Below are 20,219 nucleotides of genomic sequence, written 5' to 3' on the forward strand. Positions count from 1 at the left end.
AAACTATTCCTCTTAAGATCAGAGGCAGCGTCGTTACCCTGGAACGTGTTTTAAAGCACACTTCACTCAACTTTGATCTGAATAAATTTGAATTGTAACAGGTAAACTGAATTATGACATTGTGTTATTGCCATTAATAATGAAAATTAAGGAAAAAAAGCAACTTTCAAGAAGTTTATTTATGAAACACTACATTGATATAAATAAAAGTGGTTACAATTGGTCATCAGTACCTAGTATGGTAGAAAAATTGTGGTCGAAATGTCTGAAAATCTACAAATTCCCATTAGAAAATTAAATCAAATTAGAGGTATCGTATGTACATATTAATATATACATTGCTTAAAAAGGAAAGAAGTCATCCTGTACTAACAAAGTGTTTCTGGTCAGCTCGAGCGTGACTGATGTCTGACAATTCACAACAGTCCACAATCCCAAAGAGCTTTAGCCGTGTTTTCGTTAGATCTGAAAGGAAAATAAATCTCAAGTGTCATTTTACATTCTAAGAAATTAATCAAAGTCATTAATATTAGAGAAAAATTCGATCAGTGGCACTCAGGAGAAAAACATGTCCACCATCCTGTGTAAAATCTCAGCGTGGTTGAACTGATCAGGGTTTTCCTTCCACTACTGCCCTCATCTACAGTGCAGGGCGGATTAAGTGGCACTCCTGAATTTTAAGCACACTTTACAATATCTGCAGAAATGCACACAAAGAAACATAATCTGTGAAATCTAAACATTCTGGGGAAAAAGTCTTCAGTTTCTGTCTATATCACACATTATTTCTGGGAACAGGCCAGAGAAAAATACCACCGCAGCAAGAAAAGACTACGACTGCAAGACAACTGTTTGCAAAACTCTCACAAGACTACTGACTACTAACACCGTTTGCCTTCAGTGAAACATGGTGGAGGTTCTACTCTGCTGTGGGCTGCTTTGGATTTTCTGATTATGAGGCACAGAATCCCTCTAATAAAGGATGGAATCATAAGATTGCCAAGGCTTTTCAGAGTAAACTGCATCACTCAGTGTCAAAAAAAACATACGATGGAGGCAGAAGTCTTTCAGAAGGATAATCTGAAGCACAAACACAATGGTTAAAGAGGAAATTGTGGAATGTATTAAAATGGTCAGCACTGAGTCTTAAACCAAAACCCACAGAGAGAGCTGAAATCTGCCACAACTGAAAGGACTCCTTCACACTCCATAGTAAAAGCACGTTCATGCCCAATAATGGGAGAGTGGGAATCTGTCAGCAGATAGGTGCAAGGCTGTTACAGATTGCAACAATAAGAGAAAATCCTTGTTGCCAAAGTTTTTTGCGACCAAATATAAATACCATTTATTGTGTATTGGGTGCATTTTATCTGTATTTCCATTAAACTACATGTTGTTTAACAAAATATCAAGATTTGAACGGAGTCATTTGGATCTATTTCTATCGATAAGATATTTTAAATTCTGTGCTAACATATTCAACCATGCCAAGAATCCGCGCCAACAGTGTGCCTCAACTGTCAGGGTTTTCTTTACTGCTGAGGTGAAGCAATTCCTCTTTTGGGCAAGGACTCACGTGTGCATTCCAAACACGGCAAACAACATATTCGGAGCCAGCGGGGAAAAAAAGAAAGACAAAGGCAAAGAAAGAAAACTGTCATGTGAGGGTTCAAAGTCTTATAAACCTTATGACCTTATAAAGATGCTCGTCCACTGGGAAAGAACCACTTTAACTTGTTTGTTTTTTTACACTGTAAACATTAAAAAAAAAAAAAAAACCTGCGTGTGTGTGTGTGTTAAGTGGTAGCTTGGCACAGTTAAAAAATAAAAAAGGAATAATAACTAACACTTAACATTTTGAAATGTGTCTTTATGCTCGGACTGTAGGTCACTGGCACTCACAGGGTTAGGGCCCCACGCAGGGCACTTTCTCCAGCTTTCTCAGGTCATCCAGTTCTAATATGGCTCGAGTTCGATATAACTGTCCTCTTTTTTTTATTATACATGTATTAGTGCAGCAGTAAAGAGGCGTCACAAAAGGTAAATTACGGGCCAAACAGGCACAAGTCCTAGGTGCCATTTTCTGTCACGTTGGAGCAGTCTGGGGAGGCAGCTGTTGGGGTTACCGGCTGATCGGTGACCTGGCTTGGATCTTTAGGCCAGTAGAGCCGATTAAAACTCTGATGCAGTTCATCTAGTTCAGCTGGTAGGGGGATTCCAAGCTCCTGGTTGTAGGAAAGAGCTTCAAACCAGTCCTCAAGCTTCTGGGAACATGGACTGAGGGAGAAAGGAGGAGGAAGAAAGATCAGTGAGGGCACACAGAGGGCTTTAAGCTGGAAACCAGTCTGACTAGGTGGAGAGAAAAAAAACAGGAGGAAGCAATCTGGCAGCAGAGGCGTGTCTCTATGCAAACACGTCCAGATGGCATCTGAACATGTTTTTTTCTTTTTGTCCACCGCCTTCTCTTATAGACTCTGGTATGGTGGCCTCGTGGAGCGAAGCAAAATAACATCGGACAAAGTGGACAACGACATAACGAGACGCGCATTTTAGAACGCGCAGGAAATATCTAGTTTTTAAACCAATGACAGACAAGCAAAAAATACACACAGGAGACGGCAAATCAAAAACAAAAGAAACAGAAAGAACAAAAGAAACAGAACGAGGAGCATTTTCCAGACAAAACAAAAAACAAATGGAATAAACGCACACGTTTCCACGAAACAAGAACAAAACAGCAAGCAAACACTTTAGAAAGCTTAATGAAGTGACATTATGTCAAATTTAGCATCTTTGGCTTTGATGTCGTGGCCTTTGAATTTTGTCGTGTCATCAGTTTTGATGTGTTTTTAGGTTGTTTTCTGAAATTTGGCTGTTTATTCGGCGTTGTTCTCGCGTTTTTCTCATCGTTACTCTGCTTCACACGTCAGGGACACCGTGATCTAGAGTTCAGTTACCAAGATGGAGACTGGGGATGAAGTCAGACACACTTAACCTGTTATCAACACCATCACTATGGAGCGCTTTCAATCTTTACCACGCAGCTTTTGCAGATCGTTTGCCAGTCAACAAGTTTGTGAAAATAAAACTTGTCCAAGTAAATGAAATGCAAGCTGTTAACTATTACAATAACAGCAGGTGCTCACCGGTTTTCTGGTGTGAGGTCACAGCAGGCCACAGCCAGTGGAAAGAAAGCTGGTGGACAGTCTTCGGGGAGGAACTTTTCCACAAACTTGTCAACATTTAGACCGAAGTCCAGAGTCCTGGGGAGGCACTCAGGGTCTGCAGAGACTTTTCCAATGATCTGAATCAGATAAATGATCAATTGTTTAGAATGAAGAAAAAGAAAAAAAAAGCAATTCATCAAACAAACCCCTTAAATCCAGGAGTTAGTGTTGAAATGAACGTAAACACTGCTGCTCACCTCACAAAGCACAATTCCAAAGGAGAAAATGTCCACCTTCTCGTCGTAGCGTTTTCCTGAAATAACATGAAAGATAACTGAATGCATTCTCTGAGCCACACACAGTGTTCTTATCTGCTGCGCTTCAAGTTTGCAATTCAGTTTTCTTTTCTGCGCTAATGGCTCACCATTAAGCATTTCAGGAGCCATCCAGTAAGGGTTTCCCACAACGGTGTACCGCTTCTTTCGATCAATACGTCTGAACACTCTCTTCTTGGTGGAGGGTTTTTCAGGTGGAGGCCTTACTTTCTCTTCCACCACGAGTCGGGACAGTCCGAAGTCAGCAACAACTACCGTGTTGTCCTGTTGAAAGAAGACACTTGGTTTTTCACGGGTAGATGATATGATAAAAACAGTTCAAATCAAAATGCCGTGGTTCTGGTTTTTGTTGCTGCGTTATTGCATTTTATCAAATGTAAATCCGATTGGTTGTGAAGCTGTTAAAGTTCTGTTTTGCACCTCAGGACCAACACATGCACCTTTTTCTTATACGGTTTCACATTTGTCTTTTAAAATATTCAATAACAAATCTCATTTATTATGACAAAACCCAACTGGAACAAGCTTATTCTTCATGAAACACACTAATAGCTGGACCCTCTTTGTCTTATTGTTTCATTGTGTGATGTGTAACGGCTGGTCACCTACCAGTTTAACCAGGCAGTTGTGAGAATTGAGGTCTCTGTGGATGATGCTCATTGAGTGAAGGTAGGCCTAGGAAGAAAAAAAAAAAAAAAAAAGAAAAAAGATGACACTCATGTAACCAAACATTTGTATATAGTCATTTCCTACAGTCAGTGTCACTACTCGACAGCTCGTAATGTTACACTTTAACTTTTAACACATGATGGAGCCCTATGGGGATGTTTCTCCACTGTTTTTGTTGTGATAACCCACGACATAGCTTGATCCTGATCCAATATTGTCGGATTAACTTAAATATATCAAAGATGGGGTCCCCCGTTTGTTAAATCAATCTCAGGAGCCTTAGAGTTGGCTTCACTGTGCAAATAATGTGCATATTTACACATATATACAGAGTTAGTGCAGAATAACAGCCAAAAATTCAATTTATAGCAATAACAAAAGACTGACTCACCATGCCAGAGGCAATACTCTTTGCGAAGCTCACTCTTTGTTCCCATGGAAACAGGTCCTGTTAGCACAAAGTAGGGGAAGAAAAATAAATCCTCAGATGCCATGTTACTGATATAACCAACTATGATTTTGCACTAAACAGGTGCAAATGTAACAATAATGGTAAACAAATAACCCTGTTTGAATAAAAAAAAAAAAAAGAAAAACTTGAAACCATTTAATGGTCGGAGGCAGGGAACACAACTCTTTCAATTTAACCTGCGAACACTCTTCACAGCTTTTCTGATTCTACGTGTCAGCCAGACAATAATAGAGCTGAGAGTCCAGTGTGGAGTTTAGCTCAGGTCACCCTCTCCTACATGAGCGGGGGGTGGGTTGTGCTTTGATGTGAAAGAGGAGGAAGGTTATGTAAAAAAAAAAAAAAAAAAAAAAAAAAAAACATTGAAACAAAAATTTGAACTCACCATGTCTCTGATAAAATCCTTAAGGGTGCCTCCCTCGATAAACTCGGTAATGAGATTGAGCCTCTTGTCCTTGTACAGCACACCGATGAACTTCAAAACGTGGGGATGTTCGAGGCTTCGCATTACTTTGACCTGAAGTGTAGACGTGTGACAGAAAACAAGAAGTTCCTAATTATGATAAGCAAGTTATCCCTAATCAGTTCCTTGCAAAGTGAGGCTTAACTCACGAGAAAAAAGATTCAATGCAAGTCAAACTAAGTAAAAGGGGACCACCTCAACGTAACAATGTACAAAGACATAATTGTTAGGAAATGCGGCGTGTTTTCAGTTGTGAATATTAAAACAGAGACAGTTCTGTCTGTGAGAAATCACAGACCTCCTGCTGCTGATTACCAACCTCCTTTAGGAAAGTTTTCTGTGTCTCCTCATCACAACGGATCAGCTCTTTCATCACCATCACCTCTCCCGTGGCTTTATGAGTCACCTGTTGCAAATGAAAGAATTACTTGGAGCCCACAAAAAAATTCCAAAGGGCGGATAAAAAGCCTGGCAGAAAGCAAGCAACTGACCTTGATGGCCTGTCCGAAAAATCCCTTTCCTAAGATCTCTCCATGAATGAGGTCACATGGGCGAAAAATGCGATGAGAGCAGCTACTGGAGGACCTCAAGGATTCAGAGCGTCCGATGTCTTTTGTAATGAAAGGAGACTCCTTTGGAGAATTTGGCCCAGGAGACTTGCATATGCTGTTACTGCGCCTAATGTAGACAAAGAAAAAAAAAAGGTTAATCAAAAATGATCCGATACCAAACACCAATATGGAAGCTGTTTGCTTTTTTTTGGCTGCTCCAAGATACCTTAAAGTCCTCCTCTTCAGAGTGCCGTCGTCAACCACGTCTGTTCTCTCCAGGACAGCGTCTGATGGTGAGGACAGTCGCATTCGGGAGGTGGCTGGTACTCCAAGTTGGTTTCTGGGCGATCCCAGTCTCAGCCGGTCTAAATGCTGCCTGACTGGGTCATACTCTATGAGCAGCTGCAGCGTGTGACTGGTGCGGTGAATGAGTTCGTCCACCTGAGCGAGTGAGGAGATGCGAGATTTTCAAACGTTTTACATATAAATGTCCATTCAGTTCTGGGGGTGCAAATTAGGAAGAATTTCACTAAAGAGAGGGTTACGCTTTCACTACGCAGACACAGTTATGGCGTTTGATTATCAGGACATAAGTTCATAAAAGGTGCAAATCCTATTCAATCCTATCAGGCGTCTAAAAAGAAAAAAAAGAAAAAAAGAAAGCATGAAGTGACAACAATGCAACTAAACGCAGCCTTTGAAACAGACAATATAGAAGACTGCTATGGAATGTAATGGTGTAAGGGTGAGGTTGAGGGAATGGGCCTTAAGTCATTCACATACCTTCCTCTCCCAACTCAAGAATGCATAAATGATGAGGTAATGTGAGAAATGTCAAAAATGAGTGAAACTGCTGTATAATAACAATGCAGGTATGCAAAATGCACTATGGGGGAGAAATAATGAGAAAACTCATTAGTTTTACTTGAAGAATTTCAGATCACGACAACAAGGCATGAGCTCACCTCCTCCTCCATCAATGTCCCAACAGGAAGGCCGTTGATCTCCAGGATCCTGTCTCCAACATGGATAGCATTTCGCACTTCTGGACTTATAAGCATTCCTCTGACGCTGGAACAAAACAGGAGCAAAAAGCAATACGTGAGGACTGACTCGATAAAAGAAATGATAAAAAAAAAACAGAATGGCGAGGTTTGCAGATCCTTGTCCGACTACTAGTCGGTGAACCGAGACTGCGAAAGCACAAGACAGACGCTTTTCTCCTCAACAAAATCAAGCTATCAACAGCTACCTCTTTCACTTACACAGACACACACCTGCCATTTAGCAAACCTATAATCAGTGAAGCATTACTCATGCCTTTCCCACACAACAGTACACAGATCAGCCTCCATCAGGCCCCACTTACTCTTTGACCAGAACGCTCGCTGAGCCATTGACGTCCCTCAGCACTGACACAGAGAAGCCCCTCTTGCCGTTGGCCGCAGACGGCATCGAGATGAGGGTCACCGTGTGGGGCAGAGAGTCTAGGATTGAGTCGTGCGAGCGTTTTTCCAACATGGGTGTGAGGACAACCTGCTTGTAGCACTTTCCACTGCACACAACAACATGAAAAATGACCTTTAAGGCATGTGTGCTTATGGTTTACTGTTCAAAGGACAGAGAAAGTGAAGGTGTCTCACTAATAACTGTCATTATCAATCACTGATAATGGCACATTACACATAGCTGTAAGAACCTCTAAAGAAAGGAAGGAACAGGTCCTTGTCTAAAAAAGGAAATATTATGTCAAAAAAAAACAAAAACGAAAACATGTACAGGTGACTTACCAGTACAGTTTCAACCTCTCGACTAAGGCGTAGGTATCCCCGTCCTCAATCACCACCTTGCAGCTCAGACACACGAAACACTCGGGGTGGTACTTGTATTCTCCGGCCACCTGGAACCAAGCAAAACAAACCAACAAAAAAAATAAAAATAAAATCCAGCTAAGGTTTTAAAAAAAAGAAAACAGAAGATATCCAAAGACAAGCAGCTGCTGTGCGGCTCTGCAGTGCTCCGCTTGTGATAAATAAGCGTGCTGTGCAGCGCGTTGCTCTCTGCCCTCCGCCCACTGTGAGCGGTGACACAGGCGTTAACACCTGCTTCGCTCTCAGCCTGTCTGGAATCTGCTATGACGTCACCCCTCGCAGGTCTGAGAACTTGTAACTCTGCTGTTCTTGTTTTCAGGTCTGTCTCACTGACACGACATACACATGACTGATCAATTTCCCTTTCTGCAATCCATGTCACACTCCCACTGCGCCCGTCTCCTTTCATCCCTCTCATGCAAGATGAGATAATGCATCTTTCCCACGAGCGGGCAGGTTATTTAAATCAAATACTTCATTTGTGTTGCAAAAGTATTATCATTAGAGCTACCGCTCTTTGTGATTTGTAGGCAAGAAACGAACATCAAACCTTTTTGAAAATTAGAAGGCAAAATCCTTTTGGTAAAGAATTTATTAGTCATTTTTGTGGACTTTGTCCCTGAAGCTGCTTTTCTTTTTTCTTTATGTGCTGTAATGTAAAAGAGGAGCACATTCAAAGATCAAGGACTTTTTTTTTTTTTGGTCTGAATACTCACCATTTAGTTATCCGCAATTTAACCCCCCCCACACACACACACACACACCAACAACATTCACCACGGCTCTGAGTCAGTCAGTGCTGGGAAAGGGTTCCCTGCTGCTGGAAGGTGATGTCAGCAAAATGATTGTGACACCTCAAAAGTCTGTGTGTAACTCCCTGTCTTCAAGCAAAAAAACCCAACAAAAAAAAAACAAAACCACTGCCACGAACTCAGTTATGATCATAAAGTTTAAACGGAAAGAGAGAGCAGCAAAAACCTGGTAAAATATCAAAGTGAAGTACAAAAAAGGACTCATTTTTGGTCATAAAAAAATAAAAAAATGCAGCATCGAAGCAGAATTACAAAAAAATGCCATCAACAATGATTCAATAAACTAACAAATAATTTAAGCAGAACAAAAACAATAGTGTTGACTGGACTTGAATGCCTAACAAGCAGCAGCGGCTCAGCGGGACCCTCCTCCGCCGTCGGACCACAATGATTCTCTTTCTGGGTGAGAGGCTGCAGTGCCAGTTCGGCCCTGCCAAAAACACTCGGCTTCACAGGCTGATGAAGCAGAACGCCAGAACCAAATAGAAGAGTCCATTATGCTTGTTGCTTGGTGGCGAAAAAAAAAGAAAAAAAAAAAAGAAAAAAACAACTTCAGTCTGGCTCCACGTTAGACAAGTGACCCTGTCTGTGACCAGCAAGTGCTGCTGTCACCTAAATTTCATGTTTTAGCCTGCAGCCACTAAATCAATACAGGCTGACATATGCCAGTGTTTCTACTTTTAAAAAAAGCTATCACACACTTGTTAACTTTTCATCCGCGGAGCAAAGAATAACAGATTCTCAATCTTTGAGCATAAAATCCATGTGGATCATGATCATGAGTGTGCCGTAATATTAACAGAGCCTCCTCGCCACAGAGGACTTTGCAGGCTCCAAAACCACCACAGCTTCTTCCCACTGGATCCCGTATGCGAGGGAAGTGAACCGTGGAGAACTTCTGTACAACAGCGAGGGAACAGAGTGGGGCCTCAAGGGGGGTGGGGAACTAATTCACAAGTGAAGTCTAGAGCCCTTTCTGCCAAGTTCAGCAGCAGCAGCAGCCCAAGTATCACTTATCTGTAAACTGCCACAAAAACAGCCCCCTGCTTTTAAAATCCATGTTACCATTAATGTGGGGCAGTCAGAAAAAAACTAAGCACAGAAAATGCTATGTGGGTCTTATGGAATTATCTAAGTAGAAATGGGGGGGGGGGGGGTAAATCGGTAATTATTGTTATATGATGATCACAAGACAGACACTGAAATCTTGGCAATCGCTGAAGTATCACGTAACAATAGTGGTCATACAGTTCTGACCCAGTGCTGAGTTTGGTTGGACTAAACTCTCCTTAATTTCACAGCGCAGGAACAGAAAAAAAAAAACGAGTCCAGAAGAATAAGCCAACAGTCTGTAAGGAAGCGATGCTCCTTCTACGACAGAACAACACCAAGTTAAACCCTGGCTGGAGTGTTGGTCTCTGTTCATAACAAGAAATCATGAATCACTCCCCCTTGCGTCTTATCGTTGGATTTTTTTGTTGATACTCATTTAACTTCCACTTTAACGAGAAAAAAAAAAAAAGAAAGAAAAATCTTTCAGATGCTTTTTATGAGATAAATCTGACCAACTGAGATTACATAAGAGCGTCACAAACTCTTACTCACCACAAAAACAACATATTTATTCATTAAAGTAATAAGCACTGTTCAAGAATGGACAAAACACATGCTGTACATGTGGGCATAAATTCTAATGGCTGATGGAGTGGCAGTGGAACGACCCTTTTGAGTGTTTTATTCTCTCTGCATCTCTCTTGCTGAGCGAGCGGGGCCCTCTAACATCGTATGCAGGCTCCAAAAGACAGAAGTCATATTTTGGAATAGCAACAGCCAAAAGGGAAAAGTCCAAGCTCACGCTGGCTGACCAGTAAAGTAACGTTATCACTCGGTAGGCCAGATCTATCTTTAAAGGGGGTGGCTGCTCTGTTGCTGTCCAGTCAAAATACATCTTAAATAGAAGAGACTTGCACAGACAAATCTGGTATTTTCTGTCTTTATCCCATTTCAGCCAACGCTGGATCTTACACTTCCCATAATGCAGCTTGATGGCTCTCCTCCACTGACTACATTGCTGCATTCCAAATCTGTTTCCTAACCAAAGGTCACAAAAATACTGTCAAAATGTTTTCACATGGTTTACGACGCACTGAGATGTAAAGACATATTTAAGTTCAGGCTGATTATGTGTCGATTCTGAGAATTTAACCGGCAAATTCTTCATGTAAACTCTGGTTATGACGTGAAAAAACGTGAAAAGGCAACGACTGCGGCAGGCCTACCATTGCAGGTCCAGTCATGAGCAGAGAGCAACCGTGGCAGAGCTCGCCAAACTTCTCCCAGTAGTGTTTCCGACAGTACAGCTTGCCGTCCTTCTCATAGTACCAGTTAGTGAGGTGGTCAGAGCACACAGAGCACCTGAGGAGACAGAAACAGTCACAGTCACACACCAGCATAAAAACAAAGCAGAGGAGGAAGAAGAAGAAGAAGAAGAAGAAAGGGATTCTGCACGGCGTTGATACACTACTCTCCACTTTGCCTTGTGCTGGACAACAATCATCCATAATAAATTCATCTAATCAGAGTACTGTTTGATTTATCACTAAAACTAAACATCCCAAGCTGCATATACATGAACTGGTTTGAATTGCTCAATTTTGCCTTTACAATAAAGTTCATTACATTTGGGGCCAGGTTATCACAATTAAATGAAACAATCCGTCATCCCGTGACAATTAACATTTTACTCGGCTTCGAAGATTATATTCTTTTTCACAAAACCTAAAATTTTGGTTTAATTCATTTATTAGATCCCCAGAGGATGTCTTGAACGACCAATTAGAACATATCTAAACACTATAAGAGAATAGCACGTAAGAGCTGGAAGCCACCACAGGCCATGAAAGAGCAACAGACAACCAAAACACAGGGAATCTGAGAGACATTTAAAGCTCGGTCAGAATTTAAATCATCACAATCCCTATTGCTCTCCTTTACAAAAGGTGCAGGGCACCCCAAACACTTTCTTCATGAGATGTGCAGAGTGTTATTTGGCAATTGATGGACTACGGGAGAAAAATACTTTTTCCCTTTTGAAGGAGAATCTGTAAAGCCTTTGGAGTTGGTGGATTCATTCGTTTGTTGAAATCAGCATCCCACCTCTTAAGCTGCCAAATGGTTTATCAATTTTTCTCTAGCAGCAGCAGAAACACCACTTTGAAGACAACCCTCGACCCCGGCTAAAAACAAATCTCTGGACGGGCAAAGTCCACAGATTGTCCATTTGGTTTTTTTTTGCTCGCAAGTACTTAAACTTATCACTGGACGTCTTCTTATCTCAGTCAATGTAAACATTCGCAATCCACCCCGTTGACCTTATGGTCAAGAGGTGCAAGCCATCAAACGACCCCTGGATTCAGTGAGGATCCTAAGTTACGGAGTTTTCCACGAATGTCTCCTCCCGACAACTGTTTACAACCTCCGGTAAAACAAGATTTAAACCTTTTTGGATGATGTTCATTCAGCTGGTTTGTTTTTTCTGCATGCAAGAAAAAAATAAAATGTTTTATGAATTTAACAGCAGAATATTCTGACTTTGTAAGATATATTTACAAAAGATGAGGGAAAAAGAAATGGAATCATGAACAAAAGAAAAGTTCACAATTGGTACTTTGGCTGGCTTTCACGACAGCTTGAATTCTGTCCGGCATAGACGTTAGCAATGAAAAACTATACTCTTCATCAGAGAGGCCCGTACTGTTTGCTGGAAAAATGCCATTGAGTTTCCAGTTTTTGCTCTGTGCGAGACGCATCAATCGATAAGAAAGGTGTCCAAAACCTCTGTGTCCACCACTGCATTTACTGTAGAAGCAATGAGTGCCATCGGCCCCGGTTCTTTACCCGACATCAGCCATGTAGCATCAATGATTGTGGAAATGTGCTTGTTTTGTTCAGGGAGTTATCTTTAAATGTTTCATTGGAACCTGCACCGAACAAAAGTTCTGGCATCGTCTCTTTTCCTAATTCAGACTGGTGCTTCATCACTGAATCTCACTTTCATCCAGTCACCCCTGACTGCTTCTCTTCAGCTCGCTGTGACCTTGTTGTCTTCCGTTTAGGTGCTACTGATGGTTTACATTTGGCTTTTCTGGATGCAGATCCCATTTCCTTCAGCCAGCTGCTTACAGTTTTTTTTCCCCCATCCCTTTCCTTGGGCACTTTCTATTTTCAGGCCTATTGCTTTGAGTTTTCTGTCCTGACATTTTTAACCTCTTCCCTGGTCGAACCTGTACGTTTCCCTCCCCGGTTTTTTTTTATGCTTGCCCACATTTTACACGCAGCAGACTGGGAGCAACCAACATCTTTTGCTACACTCTGTATTGAATCACCTTCTTGTAGGAGTTTTATTATCCTTTCCATTGTTTTAACAAATGGAGTCAATGGTTTGACTCATTAAGGGCTGCAAGCCCTCTCGTTAAACCACACTCGTTTGCATATTCCATTTTTTTTTTTTTCCATAGGAATACGTTACAAAGCAGGAATGTCTGTCGTTCAAAATTGTTTTGTGTCATAACAGGTTTTTACTGCAAAAGAAATTATACATTTTTTTAAAAACAGATGAATAAAGATCCTCCAAGAGAAGTGACTCCATATTTCTTGCCAGAGGCTTTAATTAAGGGGGAAATTTTCATCAATAACACTTTTTAAAACGTGAAACATTAGGCTCTGATGTTACTGTTAACTGCAGAGGACTGACAGCTCTTTTGACAGTGCAGTTCCAGTTACGCTGCTGAAACAACTGATTGATCCAACCCGTCCACCGAGGAGATTCTTGGCAAAGGGATGTTTATGGCTACAGCTTTGGAACAAAATGTTCGGCATGAGGAATGGAAAAACTGCCACTAAAATGGGACGCACCTGTGTGCTGTTTGTTAGACAAGCAGCACTGGTTATTCAAATCTTGGATGTAACACCTCGCCTGTGGTTAGGAAACTGCAATATCTGCAGGTAGTTTATATGGTGGGTTTTTCCCTTTATCCTGTTTATTAATTTACAACCATCCCTCTATCCCCTCCCCCCCGGCACATAATGTTCAAACAAATAAATAACATTGCCACGACTCTCAACTAATAATAGGTGCAAGTGTTCACAGGACTAGTTTCACTCCAACTTCAGCTGAATAAAAAAAAAAAAACAAGGCTTGTGTGTGACACAATAAACAGGCTGCCTTCAGGAATGACTGCAATAATAAACTTTAACCGACGCTGCACTGACTTCCTGATTAACAGCTCTTCTTATTCCTGGTCACACCTAGCAGCTCTATAGTTATAGTACTCGGGATTAATTTGCCATTTTTGTGAAAAGCGTTAGCACCTTGATGATACTGGGAGACAAAAATTGTTTTTAAATCGTATTTCTCTCTTATGCAACTATTTACATTCTTTTGACGTCTGCATTTTCGCTGTTTTGGTGAAGAGCTTTCAGCAGTCTTCAGCTGAAACTCACACATCACGTTGTTCTCAGCACTGCAGGTATAGTTTATCCAGGATTATTGACTTTGGCACGGATTCCAGATATTTCAGAGCTTTCTGGCATTACTTAAGAAGGAGCTGTCCTCAAGACAGAAGACCACATGTTTGTGTCTCAACGTTAGAAGAAAAAAAGTAGAAAACTGGGAAAAAAAAAAAAAAAAAAAAAAAAAAAATCCCTGGCTCTGAGGCAGAGGGAACATTAAGTCCCACATCAAGGGGCGTGCAACGTTGATGTCTTTATGCCACAAATGTGAGGAATCAAACTGCTAAGGATGAACGTGAGGTCTGCGTAATGACTCCAGCTTGACACATCACACGGTGATGTGATTAGGGGAAGCGGAGCAGAAAGTTTGCTGAGATAAAGACTGCATGAGCCACAGGGGCCGTGCAGCTGTGCTTACAGCTGCATCAAAGGCCAAACACCTGATGAGTGTGGTTTGTGTGTCTTTGCAAAAGTGACGAAAAGTTTTTATCCAACTTCTACGAAAGTGATCGCTTGTAGGTTAAGGATCTTACACGGGCCACAACTTGTAAAGCTTTGTTTAATTCTACACAACAGTGCAGCCCATTCAACAAACTGGTCAAGGGTATCATTCCATCATTGATATATCTCCCATATACTGCCGCAACCAACCCTTTGAGCAAAATTACTCAGAAATGTGGTCTGGTATTTGTCCAAGACATAATTATAGACAAACGCAATCTAACTACATCAATAGCACATAGTTTCATGTCTTTTACGAGGGCAACTTGTCCTCGCTCACAGTTAAGGCTGAAAAATGTAAGTAAACTCTCAAGTTTAGCTATTTTAGAACCTCCACAGGACATCTGAGGAAAACCGGGTCATTCCTTCATACAAAACCGTTGGTGTGGAGCGAATAAACCTGGCCGTTTGGTGGCGCAGGCTCCGTTACGCATACCTGTAATAAACAGATGGCGGGTAGCTAACCGGAAACAAAGCCCAGAGGAGGAAGGCCAGTCGCCTCGGCCATATGCAAGCGAGAAATGGAGAGAAGTCTTTGGGAATTCTTCTCTCACAACGCTGTGATTATTCTGGCATGTGCTGGCCACATCTCTTAGAAGCTGAAGCAGGTCATTGTCTGTTTGTTAAGTCACGTGAGAATGTTCGCTTCATCAGAACCCAACTTTGAGAAAGGCATTTCCACCTCCCCTCAAAAACACAAAACCCACCTCAATTAACTCTCATATTAACTCGGGGGGGCAGCTTCCATCATTCCATGCACTTAAAGAGACATTTTTTTGGAAACGCAACTCATCCCACCGAGTGGAGATTTACGTTATAGACTGCTGTCCTATAAAAAAAAAAAATCTTCTGATGCGGTTTTGAAAATATTATTCCCTCTGCGATTACAGTGCAGCCAAGCCCCCAGATACCAAAGCATCCACAAATCAAGATGTTTTCTCCATCATAAATAGGGCATTACGTTTTCCCCGAAACAGCTTCATTTCTTCTTCTTTCTTTTTTTTTGCCAGAAATCTCAACTTTTTGTCAGTCCGCAGAATATTATCCCTGAAATGTTGCAGTAAATCCAAGAAAACGTCCAGCCTTTATTTTCACAAAGGAAACTGGGATTTTCAAACAAAGCCGTGGTTTCCTTCACATCCACTTACACATTTTTTAGCTTGTCTGAACAAGTGCATACAGATCTGAGTAAACTCTGGAGGTTTCTGATGTTATTTTCCCCATTCCTTTTGGGATGTTTTTTTGCCTCCCCCTGACCTCGCCTCTTCATTAAGACACCCGACTGTGACTGTTTTGCGACGGCTTATGTGGTGTTTTTCCATCCCGGATGCGAGTGCTTACCCCGTGTGCTAAATACAGAAATGGAAAATGCAATACAAGTCAGCTGACATCTAAAATGCTACAAGATATTACCATTTTCACATGAAATATTTGGCCCCATCAACCTTGTTCTCTTCAACAGTTGAAAGTTTCTACTATAAAAATTGTACTACATCGCTCAATGCGCTCAAACTGTCTCAGTAGACAAAAACATACAAACAAGGAAAAAAAGAAAAAGGTATTTCAACAGATACTGAAAGTCATACATTCAGTATCTGTCCAGCTGCGTCAGGAAAAACAAAAACTTCCGCCTTGCACTGAAGAAGAAAAGCATTCCTAGACCAAAAAAAAAAAAAGAAAAAAAAAAAAAGGAAAAAACAAACACCTGATACACTGTAATTATTGTCCATTATGTCCCTATAATATCTAGATGAAGCGATAAGAGCATGCTTATAAAAACACCTGACTTCCTCCTATACACGCTGCTGAATGGGGGGTGGGCACACTGAACCCAGGTAGTTCTACAGCGAACAATGCAATCATCACGCCTGCACAAACACTACAAAGCAAACATTACTCATTTCCTAAAATCCACATTCCTGATGGAGTGTAGTCCTTTGTTGAAGTGTGTTGATAGTACGGGGGGGGGGCGCTGAACAAGTGCCCTTAAAGACCTGCAAAGGGTGTGTTTCACTTTTTGTCAGGGAACTTGCCGTCCTCAAAGTTCTGCAAATGTAACCTCAATTCAAGACATAAGGAGTGGTGGTTAAATCTTTTCAACTTTAATAAAAATCCAGGCTACGGTCAACTGGCGCGCGTGAAAGAGTAAGACGGTACAAGCCGTCTCTGACGAGGCCTACAGCTGTATCGTCTTTTCAGTTATTACGTCAAAATGCCTAATATAATTTCTCACAACCCAAGATGGAATTCAGGATATTGTCTGGTTGAAACAATTCCACAAAGTCCAAAGCTCGATTTATTCAGTCAATTATTACATGTGACGGAAGCACCGACTCTGCACTGCTGAAAAGCTAAAAGCAGCAAGTCATATAGCCTTTTAAATGATCCTTAAATATAGACATGGGCTGAGGTGCGATGCCAAACGTGTGCGTGTGAATTCTGTTTCTGTGCATGTTCGAACAAATTTCCACAAGTCTTAGAAAAACGAGGTTTATACTGTGGGAGAATTCAATCAGGACAGATTAGGACTACTCAAATGCCCCACCCTGTATTGTGGCAAAGTATTATGATAAGATCTGCAGTCCAACACACACCGAGTGAAGAACAAGGAATAAATAGCTTTCTTTGTGAAACACAAAGGCTTCTGCAGCGTCTGAGACGGCGAATCACATCTCTGAATCGCCGTCTAGGAATGCAGAGCGCAGCATAAGTGGAAGATGCCGTTACCTATGGGTCTGCACAACACTGCCAGGTTTACTGGAACAAGAGTGACGTCGGCTCGTAAGAATGTTACATATGGTGGAGGTGCGCGCGGGGCAGAGAGGCAAAAAGGGGACAATAGAGAACAGGAACAACAGGGGGGCATCATTTCAGCAAAGACATTTTCATTTCTGTCTTCTTAAGGACTTTTGTCTCGCAAAGAATGTCAACATAGATAAGGATGTAAGTTCACAGCGGCGAGGAAATCTCCAAACTTTGTGGGGTCAAAATCTCAGACGGACCAACACACAAGAAAAATATCTCATGTCTGCGAGTCTTCTTAAGGTTGCCGCTTTTAGAAAAACAAACAATTTAAAATTGTGAAAAAAAATGTGAGAACGCGTGAAATCACCGAGCTCGGAGGAGTCTGTGGTGAGTATTGTAATACAGTAGGAACTTAATCTCTGAGATGACACAAGAAGCTGGAATCTGCTGTTGCAGAGAGACTGTTTGGAAAGAGACCAGATCGTGGGAGGCCACTGCAAAACTAAAGAGACTGAGGCCTTTCACGCCACCTCAGTTGTTTTTGGTTTTCGTGTTCAAGCATTTTTACTGACTCCGAAAATGTTCATCTTTGGACGACAAGCACTTTGGAAACGTATCAATGTGGAATCAAGCCTTTAACAAGATGATTATTATAGAGGGAGGAAGAGAAATGTAGTTACTTCAATCAAAACTACAAAATATACGTTTTGAATATCTGCATTGGTGTTAGAATTTGGGATATTCTTAATTCGTCTCACAAACCAATTTCTTTTTCTTTTGAAATATGTTTAACTCAATGATTCTATCCTAGAGACACGTTTACAAGAGTTTGCTATGAGGAAAGTGAACAAATACTGGCTGAAGTGCATTTTTAGACTCGTCGGCCTGCAGAATCTTTAAAACACAAGCAAACTAATCAATGAACAAAATCCCTTTACAATATTGTTTGAATCCAATTTTTCGGTGCCTGCGTCCGACACGAAACCTGAGCGGAACGTTCCAAACTGATCACGGATATGTCCACTATGCTTCCATAAGCTAACTGATGGGAATACAACATTTTAAAAACAGTAACCTTTTGAGACCCTAACCTTTCCCCATCAAATGCATTCATCTTACACCGAACAAATGTACAAATTTTGTGGTGCGGGTTGACCTCCTGAGCGGCATGCCAGGCAAAAATAAATGTTGACATATGTTGGATGCCCCTCAGTACGTGGTCCAGCTCAGTTTGATAAAGTCACAGGCTGACATGCACTTTTTAAGGCAGCTGTGATCCTGCTGTCAACCCAAATGTCACATGACTCTGTTGCTAAACTATTCAAGCCTTCTTATGTCATACTGGTGAATTTCATCTTTTGACCAAGGGGAAAACCCTTTGAGTGTCATATCAGTATGTGCATGCATGTAGGTTCACTGCACCCCAGGCAGACATCCCATTGAGGTGCAGTGAACTGTGGCCACTACAGAAATCATTAAGCCTCAGCACTGAGGGGCAAAGTCCTCTCGGAGATCAGGGTCATCATGTGGGTGAACGGTTTTTATTCAAGAGCCCGGTCTCCTCATGCAGTGGTCCCATCAGCTGGGACATGAGCAGCAATGAATGGTGCGTTTTGCGATAACAGGCGCAAAGACAAATGCGGGTCCGCGTTTGGGCTGCAAGACAGAAGCTTCTGGGATCGCCCGTAAGGGTAGTTAAACAGAGACAGCAGCAAAACATGTTGACCGACAGAAAAAGACATTGTGTCCATGTCAATGCTCCCCTTCAAAGGCGTCACTCATCGGAGCAGACTGACAATACCCTGCGCTCATTAATACCGAGGCGTGCCTAAAATCACAACCTGGGACCACTTACTGAAAGCAGGCGTTGTGCCAGGTGTCTTGGAGGACTTTCATGTGAAACGAGTCTTGAATTTTTCCTCCACAGCCCGCGCAGTAACAATTATCTGCAAAGAAAGAACACAGACTGCACTAGATTCTGGAGTAGCAACGAAAAAATAAATAAATAAATCGTCTAAGAATAGTAGAAACTGAGTCTCCGAGTGAGAAAACAATATAATGTGCCAGCCGCTGTGTTGAAACTTCGTAAATATACGTTTAAAACTTGCAGGAGTAGATCAACACGCATGCAACCCCCCCAAAAATGGAAGAAAAAAAATGTAACACCAAAGGTACAATTTGAAACACGTCTTACTCTCTGGCTCCTCCATCTACTCTCCGAGAGCGTCGTCGTGATTCAGGTCCTTCTACAAACTTCTCATACTGAAACAGATGAGCCTGTCATGTGCCGCTTCACACTTTCATCCCTCCTCGACTTCCACCCACCCGAGACTCCCGAACTCCCAGCTCTCACTACAACAGGAAGAAAACACAATTCCTTTAAACCTCTGCTGAAAAAGGGAACAAATTCCTCCTGAGTCCAGCCGCTTTTTCTCGCCGCTGGGAGGATAAGTGACGTAATCTAGTCTCCACATTCCTGTACGGAGAGCGGAAGGGCTCAACTTCAGCACCTGGAAGCAGGAGAGCGCTTGGGTTCGGTCCTGAGCTGAAAGCGAAGAACAATGGCGACATCTAGTGGCAGAATGACAGCGCTGCACACTGATTGTAAAATACCGCACGTCTTCAGCAGGAGACAGGAGTGCTTCAGCTGTTCAGGACGGGCTCCCTGCAAATCAGATTATCACGGATTAACAGATTAATTACGGTTAATCGCAGTTACCTTGCTATCTATTCTAACCTTTGTTTTACAGTTTTGTTTTCTGAGTTTCATGCTCTGCTGATGAAACCACTCGAGATGCGAACACCACTAAAAAGCATATGAAGTATTTTGAATCTGCTCAACTTTAATGCAGCTGTATTAATCAGATCTTGTAGTAAATCAGTACCAGGGATCCCTTTACAGCATGATAGGTACAAGTAAATTACATTTTGATTCTTTAAATAGGTTTAGCTGATAATACTAACCCATTCAAGTAAAGTTTGAATTCAGGACTTTTACTTGAAGTGGAGTATTTTCCAAATTTTCCATGCCATCGTGGATAATGGCGCACCATTCCTCTCCTGTGTATATGTATATACTGTAAAAGGGCAAAACAAATATAACATATAACATACAAATATTACAG

General features: G+C 41.6%; 1 protein-coding gene across 1 annotated transcript; it reads right to left on the reverse strand.

Moving 5' to 3' along the window:
* Positions 1-160: 160 nt before the first annotated feature.
* On the reverse strand, positions 161-19,545 carry limk2 (LIM domain kinase 2). The gene is made up of 16 exons (XM_075467979.1): positions 19,289-19,545; positions 18,950-19,040; positions 10,617-10,752; positions 7,445-7,554; positions 7,024-7,209; positions 6,620-6,725; positions 5,881-6,095; positions 5,595-5,781; positions 5,423-5,509; positions 5,026-5,157; positions 4,563-4,619; positions 4,112-4,177; positions 3,592-3,766; positions 3,425-3,480; positions 3,147-3,304; positions 161-2,277 (listed from the first exon to the last, which is right to left on the reverse strand). The coding sequence occupies exons 1-16, from the start codon at positions 19,302-19,304 to the stop codon at positions 2,070-2,072; spliced, it is 1,986 nt and encodes a 661-aa protein (XP_075324094.1). The 5' UTR covers positions 19,305-19,545; the 3' UTR covers positions 161-2,069.
* Between the last annotated feature and the right edge of the window lie 674 nt (positions 19,546-20,219).

The sequence above is a fragment of the Odontesthes bonariensis genome, chromosome 6 (genome assembly GCF_027942865.1).
Source record: "Odontesthes bonariensis isolate fOdoBon6 chromosome 6, fOdoBon6.hap1, whole genome shotgun sequence".
In the NCBI taxonomy this organism is placed as follows: domain Eukaryota; kingdom Metazoa; phylum Chordata; class Actinopteri; order Atheriniformes; family Atherinopsidae; genus Odontesthes; species Odontesthes bonariensis.